Here is a 19565-nt window from a genome sequence, read left to right as displayed (position 1 = left end):
GCAAAAATAAAGGTTAGGTAAAAGCCATGCAAGTCATATACCTGGTCGTGTGGTGAGTCCTCTGTCTGCAGCTGGGCGGGCATCAACGGGCTCAACTAGGCATGTGCAGAAAAGAAACAAAAAAGCAAACAAAAATAAACAAAATCCCTCAGAATTACAAAGTCAAGGGTTCTTCTGCTAGGACAGTGCAGGACAGACATACTGCATTAACAGTTACCAAAGCAACAACTAGAAAATATCTGCCTTCAGTGAATCCTGAAAGTAAAAGGGATGGGTAAGATTTCACCAGGAAAGCTTCACCCTTGAGGTGTCATTTTTTACACCATATTCTGGTTACTGCTTCAAGTCAGAATCCATTAAGACTAAAGAATTTCTGTCAGTAGAACAAAGCCATATTCATTACATGCAAACTTCTCCTCGTTGCCTGATCAGAACTGGCAGCCAGAATGGACATGATGAGTTCCTACAGCTGCTCTTTATGAATATTTATGTAAAAGCCTCCTGAATCCCTCCTTTTTCCTTTCAACAGGGATTCTTTACAGCACCAGTTATAACATTTAAAAAATTAAAGTGCATTTTGAAAATACAATTAATATTCCTATATGTTCTGATTTGTGAATAGCATATTTATCTCCCAGTTTTTTAGGGAAAAACACAAATTTCTATCCAAATAGAATATACAGAATGTATATGTGTCATATACGGTTTTACAAAACACTTTTATTACTCTACTAAGGTTTTATCAGCTGAAAACTAAGTTGATGGGGCTCACTGGCACTAACAGAAAAACAGTATGTGCAAAACTTGGAGCTATTTGAGTCACTGCCAACTGCCTCAGTAAGTTCAAACATACTGGAAATGTTTATTACAAGATTCAGATTTTTACCCTCTCTTTTGGTTGTTTCTGTCTTTTGCTCCCATTGTGTTGCCTTCCTTACCTACCCAATCTTTACCAGTGTCAAAGAACTTAAATTCAGAAATGAAGTGCTACATTGTTCCTTAGAATTCAGAACTAACATATATTCTTATTCATTTGTATTTCTGGATTCAGGTATGAGCCTTTATCAGCAGTAAGTGAGATGAAGTAACACAGGAAATCTGGCAGACCCACAGTTTTCAATCAAGAAGAACTGCTCATCAGAAAATGACACAAACCTGATGATACTGGTGATTTGAGCAGTGGAACTGTCCATCTTCTCAGGAAGTCTGTGTCACTGGCTTAGTGTTCCCGTGGGTTTGACAAACAACCTACCACGCTTGTAAGTGAGAGCCTAAGTGGCTCCCACGTCCTTTGCACGCAGGAGATGACTGCATGAGCTCCTGCCTCTGAATAAAACCCAGTAACTCATCTTTAGAGTAGCTGCACACTAAAGCACATCTGACTCACTTGTGTCTCCAGAAAGGCAGACCTTCACAGAGCTTGCTGGTCTAGTGCTGCACAGACACTTTTCCTTCACAGCAGTTCAGAGTGACACTACCATACCATGTAATTGTTTTCCTTACGTAGCTCTATACAAAACACAATTTCCATCCTTAACTAAAAACCACAGTTGTGAGTATTTTCCTATATATGTCTTCTGTCAGGTTTTTCAATACTGTCAGCACCAACCCTCAGGTGGGTCAGCAATAATTTTCAGTGGCAAGGACCCAAGGGAAGAAATAATGACGAACAAACATTACCCAAACTCCTCTTGCAGACCTCTCCTCTGTTACTCTGGCCCCTGCATCCTCCCTAGAATGCTGAGGACTTCTTTTCCCTCCTTTCTGTAATCCTACAGGGCAACAGCTATGGAGAACTGAGACAGAAGCCTGTGCATAGCAACAGAAATGGGAATAGGTGAAGGGGAAAAGGATGAAAGAAGTTTCTGTTGTACAGTAGCACGGACCTGACCTCAGAGTAATGCAGTATTTGTGGTTAGGTGAAATTATTAGCAATGAATAATTCTTGTCGTCTATAATTTTAGAAGCCCTTTACAGGGGGAAAGGCTGGGCCACTGGCACGTTTCATAACTAGCACATTTCATACATGACACAGAAGTGAAAAAACCTGGTCAAGGTAACAAACCAGACTCAGGGCAAAAATTGGAGGCAAATGATAAGAGCCAAGAGTCTAGCAAAGCAGATTGTGATGGCAGGCGACACGATACAAAGAAAGACTGGTTTCTGGAGAGCCCTGAGCTACCACCTTTTGAATTTCAGACGGATTTTAAAACCTTCTTGCTCTGCCCCAATACTGATATATGCACAAACAGCAGTTAACTCTGAAAATCTTGTCTGTGGGTTTTCTCACTGCTCTCCCTCGTATGCTGGCTTTGCATTAAATTGACTTTGGTGAGAAGGAAAAAGGTCAGCCACTGAAGTAATTCTCTGTAGGAAGCTGTTAACAGCTTCCTCTGTGCCTGGCAAAGCCAATATCTGGCTGGCTCTGACAACTGACACACTGCTAAGCCAATTAGAGAAGCTGGGAACGCCTCTATGGTAACATTTACAAACGAAAAAACGTGGGAAGTTCTCTTCTTATTCCTGCTTTTGGAGAGGTGGCCAGTGGGGAGCTGCCAGGCAGGGCCCTGGTGCTGGGGGAGCCATCCTGGTGCTGCTGAGCCGTGGGGCCACTGCAATCTTGGCCCAGCCCAGACTTTGTGTGCCTGTTTGTTTCTAACCTGCTGCGCTGGAAACAAAGGGACAAAAATGGCAGCAGCTCTTCTTTTTTCAGAGTGCCACATGAAGAAAGCCGTGGAGTTTCAGCGGCGCAGCAGAGATCCCATGACCAACAGAGAGAAAAGAACAATGAGCGTTTCCCCCAGTTTGTGGAGCCTGGATAAGAGCCAATTTTCAGTACTGCAGAACTCCACTTGAGAACAGATGAACCTACGGACACCAATCTTCTTCCAAGTCACAGAAAAGGGAAAGTGGGGGGACATGTGAGGAGAACAACATGGTGATACCAGATTGGTTCAGAAGGAGGAAAGGGAGGAGGAGATGTTCTGAGTGTTGGAGCTGAAAATCTTATGCAAGCCATGATGAGGACTATAATACAACAAACTGTTTCCCTGTAATTCATGAAGTGTATGGGGGAATGTAGCATTCACCCACAGGCCATGAGAACTGGAGAATGCAGATGTTGAAAAGTTGTAATCTGACTTGAATAGAGAGACAGAGAGAAATTTTGCTTTCAGAAATAGAACAAGAGGACTCTTTACTCTTATACTAGAACAGCTCATCCTTAAAAACTGCACCCTATACACTGAAATGGCCCATGAAAGCAGTTGTGGGAAGACTGCATGACACGGGAGGGATTTCACAATGCAAACAGTTTTTTTCCAGGTGGACTGTTAGCTACGAAAATTGGAACCATGCTGGAAGAGGTCACAGGGAGCTGTTCCCTGTGGGAAAGACTCCATAGCATAGCCTCTCCCTGAGTGAACTGAAAAAAGATTCTTTTTAGAAGTGATAAACTGACTGAGAATCCCAGGTTTTGTCTCTCTGTGTTGCTGGTGGGAAGGAAAGAGGAGCTTTAGGCAGGAAGGTGTTTATAAAGGTTTATTTTAGTTCTTATCATTCTTCTTTTAATGCAGTTTTCTTTATCCCTTTTAAAGTTTTGAGCCTGTCTTGCCCTAAAGTATTTTCTCCTAATCCTTATCTCAACCCCATGAGCTGTATTTTAACTGATTATTTTCTCCTCTGCTCAATTACAACAGAGGAAGATGAGTAGAGGATTTTTGTGAGTGCACTGATATTGGGCCAGTGGTCAACCCGACCACATCATCACAACAGCCAACGAACAGGAGAAAATTTAAACCAACTACAGCATTTATCAATAATCAAAACTCAAATATGTACTGTGTGTTATTATAAAAAGGGCATGCATGTTGATGCTCCAGAATTTTACTTCTCTTGAATATACTTCCACAGGCACAGAAATAAGATTGAAAATGCATTGTCCAAATAGACTCATCAAACTAGACTGGTACATGTTTATTTACACTGACTACTCAGGCTTCACAGAGGCCACACATTCCCACCTTTACCTAATACTAATACATCTCAGAAAAGCAAGAGAGAATGTGTTTACTTCTCTTTTCAAATGTAAAAGAAAAGTACATAAAAAATTAGTACAAACCATCACGTGAGGAGTGCCATGTGATGCTCATCTATCAAGAACATTGTTGAAGGGAGGAACTGAACAAATCATAAGGATAACACAGTACATTTATAGGAATCTCACTTTAGATAAATACTACATATAGACATTAAGGCTCCCTGTAACCTGCAAGCTAAAATACAAAGGGTAAACCACCAAACCCAGTTAGTCACTGGCAAAATGCCCAGAGGGCTTGGCAGTGTCAGAGCTTCACAGCTGTTGGGGGTCACTCTGAAGATGCATTTTGCATTGCTGAAATACAGTTTCCTGACATTTTTCATGGTGCCTCTGTATGGTTCTCAGAAAGTGTTTTCTTTGTTAACCTAATTTGTGTCGCAGCGTGCTGGACGTCCATACAGTATATTACCTGCTGCTTTAGATTAACTTCCATCAACATTTCCAGGGAAACTACCTCAGGGAAAAGCAAGTGACAATATACTTGCAGAAAATACTGAGTTATGCTAGACTTTTAAAGTCTATTTAATTTTAGATTATTTTTCACTTACTCTTCTGTAAAAGCAATTCTAGGAAAAGAAACTATTTGCATAAAATCTGTTCTTTAAAACATGCAGCTTATATTGGGAAAATTTCAAATGGAGTTATGAAACCTTAAGATTACATGGCAACATACCAATCCAATACATTATTAATATCTCTGGGTGAAACCTGGGATTAGATCATGGCCATGGAAGGAAACAGGCACAGGAACTAATAATAAGAAATTTTAGAGGGGAGGGTTGTGGTATTTTAACTTCATCAGTTCATCAGAGATAAAAAAAAAGAGGAGGAGAAAATTAAGTCAGTTGTTATTAACTTCCTGCTACTTCCAAACCATATTACAACAAGACAAAAACATAATTTTGGAAGCAAGGTAGAAAAAGCCTGAAGTAAGACCACTATCAAAGAAGAAAACAGGCATGGGAAGTGAAGACAAATGGCACAGTCAGTCCTGGGATTCTGGAACAACGAGGTGAGAGACAAAGGAAAGAAAATAAAGCTGTGAAATTCCCTTTTGATGCTATGGGCAAAGGTAGAGAAACGGTCTCTAAAGAAAGAATGGTATGATCACATTAAGAATGTTGAGGTTTTGGGTAGAGGATAGAGAAGTATAAGGGGAAACAAGAAGGACTTGAAGAAGTTTAAGTCACCAAATAATTTCCACTTCTAACTGTGTATACTTGAACAATTACAATGGTTGGCCTAACTTAACTGACTGATGCAATAACTTCATGACAAATACAATACAATCCTGGTATAAAAATCCAAAACTAAACCCCAACAACTTGAAAGCATGAAAGAATAAGTGCTGCAACAAACCATATACTGCAGTAAAACACACAGGCCTAATAACTGAGAATGGTATTCCAGGCAGGAGAGTTTTTGTTTCTTATTTGCTGCCATGTATTTGAAAAGGAGAACCATGCTCAGTATAGTTGCCTGTGGGAATTCAGTTCACTTTGAAGCACCTTTCATTATTAGATTCTGAGCTTACACAGGTTTCTGAAGGAAAAATACGCTTGTGTGATTAAACTATGGGTATGTCTGGGGGCACCCATCTACCTAATAACTTCTAAACTTGGTGGCTGAAATCAATATATTTTGAAAGCTAAGAGGACAGACATCAAAAATAATGAATCCCAACCATGTTTTATGAAAGCAGGCAACAGGTATAGAAACTGATGCCCTGGATGCCTCAGCTATGGAAAAAAACTGGAGCAGGAGCTGCAATTGAAAATTCCTGCAGGACAGACATGAGCCAGACTGTGGCCTGCTCCTGGCAGACAGCCTCGATACTAGGTCTAGAGTTAGCTTGTTAGAGCAAGCTGCAGCTCCTTCCCCAGGAAAATGAGGTTCAGCCTGCCAGCCCTGAGCCATCTGTACCCCTTGCCAGTGCCTGACGTGCTCCAGCCAGCTGCTCTCAGTGCCTGGCATGTCGCTTGGCTGCAAGTGCCCTTCAGACACAGCTGGAGTCCTTGTCACCATCTCCTGCCTTCTGGTTCTCCCTGCTGGCTGGTCTGTTGAGTTTGCTCTGGCTCTGCTCTTTTACTTGGTCCCTAACTTGCAGTGCTGACTCCCTGGTCCTCTAATTTTAGCCCTACTCCTGACCAGCCTCTCCTCTTCCCCTCAGATCTGCTAAATGTCTGCTTCACTGACCTTTGTCCAGATCTTTTCTTTTGCCTGATCCTAGGCTTCTCTGACTCCTCGGGACAAACTTTGATTGCAAATCTATTTCTGATTCCACTGATTTCACCTGGCACCAACACCAGACCTGGCAAATCCATGCCTATGTCCCACACATCCAGCTGCTGACAGTCACTCACATACTGTGCTGGAATGAGACTAACTGTGTAAAGATGATCTCAGAACCCATTCTGAGAGCAGGTACAGCCTAAGCCAGTGGTTTCAAAAGACTTGAGGAGGATGTTAATGTCTGTGCAGTTGAGCTACAAATCACAGATTTGCCTGAGAAGACTTCTGCAGTTCAAGGCTCTGTGTGCACTGTGGCTTTGCAGTATCAAACTTTAACTGATATGATTAACCCAGCACTAGTAACAGTGCAGTTTAACAAAGGAAAACAAAAGCAAGAGGAGGAACTTGAATGACATGACCGAAGTCTCTCAGGTTTCTGATTTATTTGCTCCAGTGCCTAAGTGAACTACCAATTCCAGATTCTACATGGATTATTCAAGTAGCATGCAGTCACTTCAGTGAAGTAGTCCATGAACAACATATAATAACTCCTGAGGAAAAACCTTTTCACTAGCCAAGTTGTATTGATGTGCCCATAGAAACATTTCTGCAGTACATTCCAGACAACCAGTGTATGGAGTGAAATAACATTATCTGTCTGCTAGGATTATGCTGGAACTGCAGTTATTTTCATGCCAGCAAGTAAAAAGCTCTACCTTAAATAAAACACTCATTTCATCATGGTACAAATCTGACAACTTATCTATCTCTCTTCAGTCACTGTCATGTATCTTATAAGACCGTTACTAATAATCTCCTAGAATTTATTATTGGTTGTTTCTGAAGGCAAGTAAGCTCAACTCTGAAATTTATTGTGTGTCTGAATTACAGATTTTAGTTAGGACTTTCTGTTCCATCAGAGAGACACAACTGACACAGCAGATTAGTTACAAATGTACATTTCAGAACCTCTATCCCACTTACAAGAAAAATACTAATCTTCAGGGAAAAATGCGGAGAGAAACCACAAAGCTCAGATCAGAAAATTCTCTGGTTTCTCCCCCAGCTGTACTTACCTTCATTTTCAGTATTGGCTGGAACAGAATCAACTCCAAAGGGATGCCATGGCTGAAGGTCATCTAGGCTGAAGTCTCCATCCACTGGAAGAAGTTCAACTGTAGTCTTTGTTTCCGTCAATGAAGGCATAAGAGCATCATTTCCATAGCTGATTCTGGGTTCGCTGATCATATTGGCCAAAACATCATCAGAGTAGTTTTGTTCTTTCTGAAGTAATTCATCTGCAAGGAAATGTCAATGCAGAAATTATCTGAAAGAGCCAGCATATCTAAGGACCTATTTTCAATGCCATTCAAGTAAGAATTCCCTGTTTTGAGATTCTGTTTTCTTATGATAAATAAAATATTAAGGCTTGGAATAGTCAAAACCCCATGATAAGCACTGCAGCTAAGGCATTTTTTTGAAACATCAACTAGAATTGCTCAATGCTGTTTCCCACCCACATTTCCACCACCTAACAAGTCACAGGTCTGTGCTAAATAACTTCCTGGGCTCTTCCCAAGCACTTTGAAAGGAAGCACAAAACAACTCCCTTCAACTCAGCATGGTCCCAATAACTCAACTGGCAGGAGATCCACAAGAAGGAATGTCTTTGTAATTTCTCCTTCCTCTTAAATGCTCACTGCCAAAGCTCATCACAACTCTTAAATCCTAAACCTCCACAGCAGTCACTGTATTAAACTGAGTTTACTATAAACATATGAAATCTGAAGAAATATTTTTAAACATATATAACTTCATCATAACACTGAAGCAGCTCTTTGATAAAAAGCAGTAGTAGACACGTACTAGTAGTAGTAGTAGTAAGCAAATTATTTTATAAGCTACTAGTACCTAAAGCTATGTAGTATTATCTACGCTGTAGAGTTTTTTTTCTTGAAGGAAAGTGAGAACCACCAAAGCACTTTTCAGTTCCATCAGGTGTATAGGACACACTGTTCAACTCCGTGTTAAAAACAAGCTCAGAGGTTGTGTGTGCTTCATTATTCCTACTCCCTTTTCACACCAAGGTTCCTCTACTGTCAGAGCAGAAAAGACATGGACTTGGAGTGAGTCCAGAGGGCCATGGAGTAGATCAGAAGGCTGAAGTACCTCTGCTATGATGACAGGCTGAGACAGCTGGGGCTGTTCAGCCTGGAGAAGAGGAAGGTCCTAGAAGACCTTACTGTGGCCTTTCAATACTGAGAGGGGGTCTCTAAGAAAGAAGGGCCAAACTTGTTATAAGGGCCTTTTGCAATAGGACATGGGGTGATGGTTTTAAACTGAAGGAGAGTAAGTTTATCTAAGATATAAGAAAGAAATTTCTTAAAAGGAGGGTGGTGGTAGATGCCGTGTACCTGGCAGCATTCAAGGCCAGGCTGGACCAAGCTGATCTAGTTGAAGATGTCCTTGCTCATTGCAGAGAGGGCTGGAGTAGATGACCTTTCAAAGATCCCTTCCAACCAAAACTATTCTACAATTCCATTCTTGATCCCCCCTGCTACACTGACATCTGTTTTTGTAGGAAAAACATAGTATTTGCAAGTACTTAGAGGGAACTTGCTGCACAAGAGCACATTTGAGTAAGCAATTGCAATGCAGACCTACAACTGCTAATAAGGGACCAAGAGTGAGCAAGTGCCACAGAGCTAAACAGTTCATAACAGGAGACTCTAATAGAGTGCAAGGGAGCACATGAGAACACACAAGGCAGCTGATGATGCATCAGCTTTTATTAAGACTGTCTTCTCTGCACTTCATTAAGGACCCCCTGACTGTCACTACTTCACACCCACATCTCTACCATGTAGCAAGTCAGGGACATGAATCACCACTCTGCTGCTAAACCCTTTATGCCACTCCATAGGGGCTCACTCATTTCCTAGTAATATCAGTGATTAAGGGCATCTAATTTTCAATACACACTACAGCTTTAGACACCTCAGCCAAAACTTTTGAATGTTATGTTTCTCCCACCTTTACACCATGAAGTTTCATACCACAGAAGCACAATGTAACCATCCAGCATCCTCAGTAAGGGTCCTTACCACCTCACAAGCATTAGAGGTGCCACTGCTTCAGTGCCTCCATCAACGAAGATGCAGTAGGGCTCTGCTCTGTAATGCATCTCTCAAAGGCCACCTTGAGACAGCTGATGAAATTCTCTGCCACCCTATTCCCTTAACACTAAATTCAGAACATCAAAAATAAACAAAATGTTGCAACCTCAGCTCGGGGGCAAACACGGGTTCTGAATCTTGTAAAATAATGTTTTGAAATCAATTTTCCAGTTTAAACTTGAGCAGATAGTAAGACAAATATGAATACAAAATTTAATTCTGTGATTTAATTTGTCCATTAGAATGAATTACTAGGACAGTATAGAAAGCCTATATCAGTCACATTGAATTGTTTTTCTTTTCATGTTCATTTTACTGAAGCAAGTCCAATTTTATGATACCTACTAAATCTTCAGCATAGAAGTTAAATCTGATTTTTTCTCCAAGCTACACTTACACTAATCTTTTTTTCAAATTAAACCACCTCCTTTTATCAGAAGAGAGATAGGTGAAGCACCTTGATATTTTGAGCAGACACTATCACATGATATGTTAATTTTCATTAGATAGGGATGAAAAAACTTTACAAAAGAGAGCTGGATTTTAGAGGCTTGATGGAGGAGTGTGGTGTGCCTCTGCCTTACAGGGAGCCACAGATGACAACAGCTGAAAACACTAAGGCCATGTCATCATGGACCACACGAGACAGTGTTACAGTACTGAGCATCTTTGTGAACACAGACCTTTCAAAACCTGGCCACTGGAATGGTCTTGGGGCACAGCTCCCTTTGTTCCTGCTGTTCTCCCCATCCCCAGAGGGATAACTGCAGAGACCTGGAGCTCAGGCAGCAGTGGCAGGGGATGGTGCTGGAGAAGTTGTGCCCCAGCCAGTGCCCATCCTGTAGAACTGCACATACTCTGCTGCTGACTCACTCAGTGTCACCTGCAGACAGCTCCTGCCCTTGGAAAGGGACAAATGGTGCACAGAGGGGAAGGAAGGACCTGAGCTCTGGCAGTGCCTGGTACAGCACTCAGGAGAGGCCACAGTGCAGGCACGGCTGGGCTAGACAGGCTAACAGAGAGGGGCTCCAAACTCCCATCATGATACCATCATTATATCCAAATTTCTGAGGGCTGGGAGTGATCACACAAAGTCTCTCTCAAGGCTACCCAAGTGGGAGCACATCGTTGCTAGCTCCGTTGTTTTTCACTCAGCTGTGATGCACAGCATGGAGAGGAACTGACCTGCACAACAGCTCAAGTGAGGCAGACAGATAATACAACCAGCAGATTATGATCACATCCATTTTACAAGCAGGGAAACAATGGCCACATGAGTCAAGCCCATCTGACAGGATGAATCAGACACTGAATGACAGTGAGAAATTGGAAGTGCCTGGCATAGAAACTGCTGGAATCCATCACACTGAGGCAGCTGTGTCTGCATTGAGTAAATGATTCACAAACAATTGCTTCAATCATTGAACTGCTAAAAAAAGTTTGCCTTAGGATTTCCAGTTATTAATACTACTAGCAAAGTCCAAGATCAATTTTTCAGGGCTGATTTTGTTCCAAGTATCGATGGCTACTTGAACCATCAGTTACGCTAATGGAAAGCCAAATATCCATTCATCAACACAGGACTCCTCCATCTGCAGCTGCCAACTCAATTCCCACACCGTGCAAAAGACAAATCCCTAAATAACCAAGGAGTACAGACACAGCTAGATGTTAGGATGTGCATTCAAGACTGCTTCAGGGGTTTTATTTGTATTGTGACTATCTTATCATTAGGTGCTGCAAATAGAGAGGTCCTAGGTTGCTCCTCAAAATTTCATCTCACATCAAACCAACAGGACTAAAACTCTCTGAGAATCTTCCTCTTGGCTCATTATCTCCTTGTAGCATTCTGCTAAGCCTTGCCATTGAGAAAAATAAAGAGGATGGCAAATCTTTCTGTCCCTCTGAAAGCATGTGCTCAAAAGCAACCATGACCATGGGAAAAGACCACACTTTGAGACCTCCCACCAGCTCTGGATTTGGTGTGAGGGCACACAATTGCTGCTTCTCCTCCAGAGACCTAAACCTTTTCTTTCTCAGGATGAGACAGGCTCACTTCTAGTACTGTAATAGGATGCTTCTTGGCCTTCTCATAACACCAAAGGAAGTTTCACTCATTCTTGGCCTCACTGCAGGTATTTCCTCATGGGTCAATACCCCTCAACAACAGCACCTAGAAAAACTGAAGTGAAATATGTTTGGGGAACTAGATAAAAGTGTAATACCACTCCAAACTCCTTTCAAGACTATTCTCTTATCCCACAAAGAGGCAAATAGAGCCAAAAGTAAAGAAAGAGCTGAAGAAAAGAAATACAATTTACTACAAAATCTTCTGGGAGATACTGGATTGTTACAAGCTATTTGTCTACAATGCCCCAAGACCACAGTTCTATTTGCAAATCTTAAAAAAAAAAAGATACCATAACAAATCCCAACAAAGTTGATGGAGTCTTGGAGTGGCAAAACCCATGTTATGTTATAACCTTATCTACTTTTACTGTCACACAACATTGTTTCTAATGTTGAACTCTGGGACATACTTCCCAGCTCTTAACTGGTACAGCTATAATGACAAGAATTTAATATGCAACAGCTTCTCTTGCTGTCCTGGAGTGCCAACAACCCATTAGCTATCTTTCAAACCATAATTTTAATTTAGTTCACAGTTTATTGTTTAAAGTTTCCAAAAATAATTACAATATTTGTTTGTTGTATTTTCAAGGAGTCCATCTACTAGACGAAAAGCTCTGCAATCAATTTTATGTGCCAAGACCATTGAATTTACTTGAAAATCAGCTTTAAAATTGGCAATTGTAATTGTGGAGTTATAGAAAACAATTTCTTAAACTAGATTAGAAATGAAGTGCACTCAAAACACCTCTAATTAGGACTAGTTAAAATATCACCAAATTATATCCCATAGTTTTGACCCAACATCAAACTTCCTTTCTAAAATGCCAGTAGAACATATATTTGAGCCAACAAAGATGGCTTGGAACCAGCTCAAATAAACTCGTACAAATGCAGTCTTAGTGCCTCACTTATCATCAGTCACCATTCAGCCTGAACTGAACATGCATTTTTTTCCCAAAGTTACTTCCTTTTGAGCATGTGCTTTCAAAATGACAAAACAAAAAAGTGTCAGCAACCTTCCTGTTCTTCTCAACAGCAGAAATTACAGAGCAATTCAGTCACAGCAACAGCTTCATTTGTGCTGGCACACATATTGCCTTAATCCAGTCTGAAGGCAGCTTAAATCATGCACATGCTGTATGTCACATTTAGGACTGACTAAGAACACCAACACAATCATTTATTACAGCGAATGTGCTAAGAGGTAACATGTTTAGCTGCAGCTTTCAATTGTATGCCTACTTTATGGGCTAACTCAATATGTCATGTTAGCTTCTAAAGCAGCTGCACTGATCTAATGCAGTCAGGTTTTAATTAACTTTGAGTGTCTGCATCTTGTCAGCTGTATGAATCAAAACTCTCCCAAACTGGTAAATATGAATACAAGACCTCCCGTGCCTTACCAGGAAGAGTGAAGCTCCACTGAATGTCAAGTATTTTGTTATTTTAAGATGTTTTGCTGAAGCAAACACTGTATGATCATGATGTTAACATACTGCCATGAGTCCTAATTACAACATTATCGAGCTACAAAACAGAATTCTGTGGTATCCAGCACTGGACTCATTTATTTGTGTAGTACAAGTCAAATATAATTTAGAGAGACTCTGATGAGAACGTGATTGAAAGTGAACTACGTGCTGGAAGGTAGAGGAGTGACTTTGTTGCCTGCATGTTTTGAAGATGATGAAAGAGGAGTGATATGGTAGATCAGTGCTGTGAAACACTGGAAATGAGCCCAACCTTCAGTGCTCAGATCCATAATGACAGAGAAATGTGACCACGCCATCAGAGCTAAGCTTTCTTCTCCCCTCCTCGACAGCCTGTGAAATTATGCCACAGGTCTTTTTGTCTAGAAACTTTTCCACTGCGATGTGTCTCTCCCTCAGGGCTAAAGGGAGACAGAAAGAGCAAGAACCATGAAAAAATGCATTTCATAGTTCTTATTTTCTGTCCTTCAGAGATATCACCACTAGGTAAAAGCAAGTGGCAGCCAAAACCCTCCACATTTCAGAAATTTCTTACGTGTATGAAAACCTAGTTAAATAAGTTGAAAAGACTTTGCCCTTTTCAAATTCTCAGAAAGCAAACATTTAGAGTATCATGAAACAGTTGACCTAAAATATTTTTTCTAGAAGATAATAAGAGAATAAGTATCCCATCACCTTAGACAACACCTTGATAGCTAAGAACCTAACTTTAGAAAAAATACACAATTTAACTGGAGAATAGCTGCAATAATTAGAACCATGCTAAAAAAACATGATCTATCAAATTAAAAAAAAAAAAAAATCACAACTTTAGCACTTCCATTTCTTTCCCCTTCTATTTCAGCACACGTGGATTTTGCTGTTTCCTGAATCACATCATAAAAACCCAAGTGAGTTTCCTCCTGTCAGCTGGTACATGGAATAATGTTTCAGTTAAATTTACCTTGCAGACATTTTGTCTTAAATCATTACAATCCCCAAAGATGTTTAACTAATATACAAAGTGATTGTCCTTGTGCAGGTAAATCACAGGTTTTCTGGTACAGAACAGTCTTTAAAGCTTGGGTAATCCAATTCAGGAGAACACTTATTACCAAGTAATGATTGATTTCAAAATTACCTCAGTGTCTTTTTCATTAGGGATGGACTTCAATGCAAATTTAGTTTTGTACGTGGCTATGCAATTACTGAGCACTCTGAGCAAAGGTTCGTGACAATTTTCACACCACTTCATCAGCCTGCTATGAAACTCATGGTCTGAAATTTTGTCTAATTTTCCTAGAAGGCTGGTATGACACTCTTTACCTTCAGCGACAGAAACTTTAATTACTACAGACCTATAGTTGACAACTACACAAACTAGCTATTAACTAAAATTAAATCTCAACATATGGCTATAGCTAAGTGCACATTTATAATTTTTTTGGTATTAAACAGCCAGTCATCTGATTAATAACTGCATTTCCTCCTCACTTTAAAGAAGAGAGTATTAAAGCTTGTGTCATCTCTGAGAGTTATTTAATAGAAATTAAAGACTGTGCTCTTCCCTTTCACAACACGCCTTTTTGTCAGTTTCTGTTGTCTCTTTCCCTTTCTCTCATCACCTCCTCATTCAATTTGGCTAAATTCAACAGTTCCTCTCCAAGTAAGACATGGAAATCTAATATGAAGGTAACAAGAAAAAATTTAAAAATTCTTGGGGAAAAAATTGAATTGAAATGATACCACAATCCAGAACATACAGTGTTTATCATCATCCTGATCCGAAGAAGACACTGTGACACACTCCAAGTTTAAATTTAACTCCACATTTAATTCCAAATTAACATATCATTAAGTACTTTAAAACAGGCTGAAGAGTCTAAATTAAAACAAATAAACAGCCCAACCAATTGTCACTGATATTACTGCCAGATTAATCAGCAATCATTATTCCTGCTCAGGCTTGCGTGAAGTAGAAAAAGACAATTATATTTCCCTCTTAAGTACCTTTTAAGGCTTGTAAGTGAAACTACTCTGCAAAAAAAACATTTTTATGAAATATTGCTACAGAATTTTATTGTCTCATTTTCTGAAAATAATTATTTATATTATTTATAAATTAGTTGTTGGTCTTATTTACTGATAAAAATAATAGTATTTACTTGCCAAACTTACAATACACAATCCAATTTAAAACTGCAGTAGGACCTAAAACTACCAGTTTCTAACAAAAGAAAAAAGTCAGTAACCTATCATTTTTTACACACATTTCTAAAGGTCAGATTGTGAATCCCACAATTTTTGATGTGTAGTGATCTTGAAAGCACTAAATAATCCATAAAAATATAAAAATCTGAACATTAACTTGTTGCAGTGATGCTTTATGATTTCAGGTTTTGTATTTTTCAGATTCTGTACTGCATTAGTGTGTAACTCTGAACTCCACATCGAGTTAATTCTCTTCACATTTTGGTCAGACAAAACAATCCTTCTAGGCCTGAGATCCAAGGACACCTCTGCCTCAGGCCCTGAAAAGTATAAACAAAAGTGAATGGGGGAGAGGGGAGCTTAATTACCTAGAGCTGTAATTGGAGGATGAACCTTTTATATGCTAATACACCAAACTTATATCTGCCTGAAAAACTCGTGACCATCATCCATCTTGGGTGTAGCCCCTTGGGAGGCTTTGTCTGCCCTTAAAGTACCTGGAGGTCCTTCATGAAATTTATCCACATTTATCCTTTAAACTTTGGTCTCTGTTTCTAGGTAAGCCCGAAATAGGCATCAGCAGCTGATACACTTGGTCAAAAGTGAGTATTTTAAAATTTAAAATTCAAATTTACCAAAACTGCATTGTGCAGTGCCTGCTCCAGATAATAAGTATTTTCCCTATTTTTTAACTGCAGTTTTACAACTTGATAGGCCAGATGTATCTTAGGTTGTCAGAGTAATCTAAAGAGATGCATTTGTTAAATTCACCAAATATATCTATTTAGTGGGATGTGGCCAGTTCTGACGCCTTTTACATTGCCTTTCTTCTCAAAGAAGGAAGCAGAACAGAGCAAGAACTGCCCAGGCATCATTATTCAGAAAAATGCATTTTTCAGTGATTGAGTATATGAGAATCACAGGCAGGAGAAAACTGCACTGATTAAAGGTAAATTTCATTTGTAATCCCATGCACATGTAATCGTGTATGGGAACTGACAGGTCATTACTGCAACATCTCCATCAACCCAGCCATTCTGTAAAATCTCATATCCCCTGTAATTTTTTCCTTTTTTATCCCAGTATTAACAACTTGCCAAGGACCATAATAAACACCTGTGAATTTTCCCTGTGCACTTCTGGAAAGCAAGCTATGCTTCAAACAAAATTTAGTTCACTATTGGCATTAGAGGCTTAATTCACCATCCCCCTCATGATACCTACCCACAGTGATGCAATTCAGACTTCAGTGATTAAATCCCTCTGGAAAACAACTACAGAGACTGACACACTAGCTCTGTAATTTATTATATATAAAACTACATTAGCTTGTGCAGACAGTTACTCCAGTAACTGATTGTCACTGGAGACTTGCAATTTGCCAGCAGGTAAGAATTAAGATGATTCCTTTGTTTCTTTCACAATCCAAGCCCTCCTACTAGGAATCTGATCTTAGAGTGAATCACACAGAATGACACAACTGTGTTTCCAAAACATGTTAACTGGGAAAAGAAAATCCATATTCAACAGCACAAATGAAGCAGAAGATGTTGGAATGTCTGTGATCACACAATTCTGGGCTGCTTCACTACTCACGGGCATTGACATCATTAACTTGATTTAAGATGACCTATTTATTAAAAAAAATACACATATACTCAGTGTAACAAAAAAATCTCCAATAGCTCAGTATAATGAGATTTCCATAAGCTGGCAACATTTTACCAAGCCAGAGCCTCCCCTCTGACTGGAGCTATGCATTTGGAAAGTCACCTGCTCTCAGATCATATCTGAAAGCTGGACAACTGGAAGATGTTTTCAGACTTTGGTTATCTAGCCAGAAGAAAAAAAGAATGACATCTTAAATTTGGCACGTGATGAACTAACATATGAGTTCCTTAAAGCATAATGCTAGAAGCAATTATCAGGAAATACCAATGAGAAAGGCTGAGAAGCCATTCTGCTTCCTAAGACTAAAAGCAGACTTTTAAAAAAAATTGGTATCACCACATATTTTATCTGTACCATCTCAGAACTGCATGCTCGACTTTGGACTTTTCACTGAAGACACAAAAGAACAGGAAATCAATTCAACTAGATGTTTATAAGGAAATCTGAAGCTATAAGGTAATCCTGACCTATAATGCTTTTTAAAATCAAATATATCCAGTATACTGATTTACAGTAATACACTCTTTTAAATACAACATTTTCATATAATTGTAACCCTACTACTCACAGAGACAAGGCTCTCCAAGACAGAATTTCCCAGCCCATTGTCTTCATGACACCAGAAAATGACTGGTGATTTAGAAGAAAATCCTGATCAAATCCGTATTTCCACGTGTATCCAATAAAATAAAAAAAAGGAAATAATACAACCAATAATTGGACAACAGTTCAAAGTTTAATGCATTTTTTCCACTGTGCACAAGGTGACTGTAGACTCTCCCAGAGGAATATCAAAAGAAGTTGATAAGTGGACACTGTCTCAGCCTCAGCCTATTGCCACTGTGAGCCCAGAGTGGTTTCATGGCCATGAACTCCCTGTGGGATCTACAGGGAGGATGGCAACATTCTACTTAAAGAGAAGTGTCTCTGAAAAAATACTTCAGGCTAAAGTAATGGAAAGGTCCAACACCTTTAAACCTCTCCTCCAAACATATGAATTATTTAGAATGATAGATTTAAATACTCACTGAAATAGCAGATGCTTAGAAAATTTAAAAATTACTTTGTTTATCATTTATGGGTCCACAATTATTATCAGTTTTTAGTTCTAACATCTGGATCATGAGAACAGATTTTTTAGAGGTGCAAGTGAAACAGAACAGCATTATTCAAACCAGATGAAAATATTCTCTTAATAAACTTAGTCACTTCTATTAACTTTGTATTCTGATTAAATTTCTGAACTGGAAACAAGATGTCCCACATCTTTTCCCTCAAGAAGAAGCCACCTCAATCCAAAGCCACCTGAAGCCATTTATCCTTTTCTCAGTATCTGTGAGCCCTGAACAAAGCTGGCTCTTTTACTGACTGAAGTCGTGTTCACAATATTGATGAGATTAAAAGAGGGCTTGTGTACACAAAAATCAGGATTCATGTCTTTTCTGGAGAACATTAGTGCCCATGATAGCACACAATAGCCCATTTAGCCATAAAATATAGGGAGGATATAGTACATTGCTAATGAAAGCACTTCAGAACATCAGCGTCAGCGATGTGCATTTATATCAATTTAATTATCTACAATTCTCCACCTAATTTTCTATGACAGTTAAATAATCTTAACAAAAAATAAGAGATGCTTAGAAAAAGAAAACGTTGGATTTATTTCCAGGATTTTTTCCCCTTCTCTCCTACACTGAACCAAAGGACGTATCTTACTAGCAGACAGAGCTGACAGTCTCTTAAACATACACATAAAAAACACTCTTTCACTGTGAGGTGACCAAACACTGGCAATTGGCTCTCGGTGGCCTTGCTTTAGCAGAGGCATTTTATTATTTATGGTATTTAAATAATTGTAAGAATACTTTACAGAGATAACAAAGTGGCAAAACTGACTCAAGCTTACTAAAGACCATAGGCTTATGATGATTAAAGAAAAAAAACAACACCTGGGAAAAAAAAAGCTTAAGAGTGTGTATATATTTATGTATAGGAATTAGTCAAATGCTTTAAAAATGGATTCACTTGGGTGGAAAAAGTCTTAACTGCTCACCAGGTCCTCTACCTGAGCCATATGTCAATATTTAAGCATACAAAATCTATCTCAATGTTGCTGTGGAAAGTTTAACACAATTAATTTGCATTTGTGGAAGGACTCTGCTACTTTTAACCACCATATATTTTGCTAGAATCCTAACAAAGCATCTTTTTGACTGAATGCTATAGGCCTCCAAGGGAGACTATTAAAGGTAAATAACTACTTCACAGAAAATTCAGATTTTTCTTTGAAAAGCTGAGGTCACTGGATACACATAAATATGTCAAATCAATTATGGGGAGAAAGTATGGGCATAGTTAGTGCTGGAAGTCACTTCAGCATAGCTGTGCAAATACACATTCTGTGAAGGCTGCTTTTGAGTGCTTGCTCCAGTTTCATTACACTTACAGGCACAAAAGAAGGGCAGGAACATGGGCTTGTATGATACAGCACAGACACACCAAACAGGCTCTTTAAAACTAGAAGGCAGGTTTTACAGAACCTTTGGTAAGACCTACATACTACTGTCCTAC

The 19565-nt window shown here is 39.4% G+C and overlaps 1 protein-coding gene across 4 annotated transcripts in view; it reads right to left on the bottom strand.

The window, feature by feature from the left end:
- APP (amyloid beta precursor protein) overlaps positions 1-19565 on the bottom strand; it is a 203622-nt gene that overhangs the window by 21199 nt on the left and 162858 nt on the right. For 2 of the 4 annotated variants that reach the window (XM_014886607.2, XM_088157747.1), the window contains 2 exons: positions 7408-7629; positions 42-95 (listed from right to left, as the gene is read on the bottom strand). In XM_014886607.2, the coding sequence (XP_014742093.1) occupies positions 42-95; positions 7408-7629 (276 nt within the window). The remainder of the gene's footprint in view (positions 1-41; positions 96-7407; positions 7630-19565) is intronic. The other 2 variants (XM_014886608.2, XM_088157748.1) reach the window with 1 other exon arrangement.

Source organism: Sturnus vulgaris, chromosome 2 (assembly GCF_052056855.1).
Source record: "Sturnus vulgaris isolate bStuVul1 chromosome 2, bStuVul1.hap1, whole genome shotgun sequence".
NCBI classification, from domain to species: Eukaryota; Metazoa; Chordata; class Aves; order Passeriformes; family Sturnidae; genus Sturnus; species Sturnus vulgaris.
Note: the sequence above shows the minus strand (reverse complement) of the source record. Positions and strands in the feature narration are given on the sequence as shown.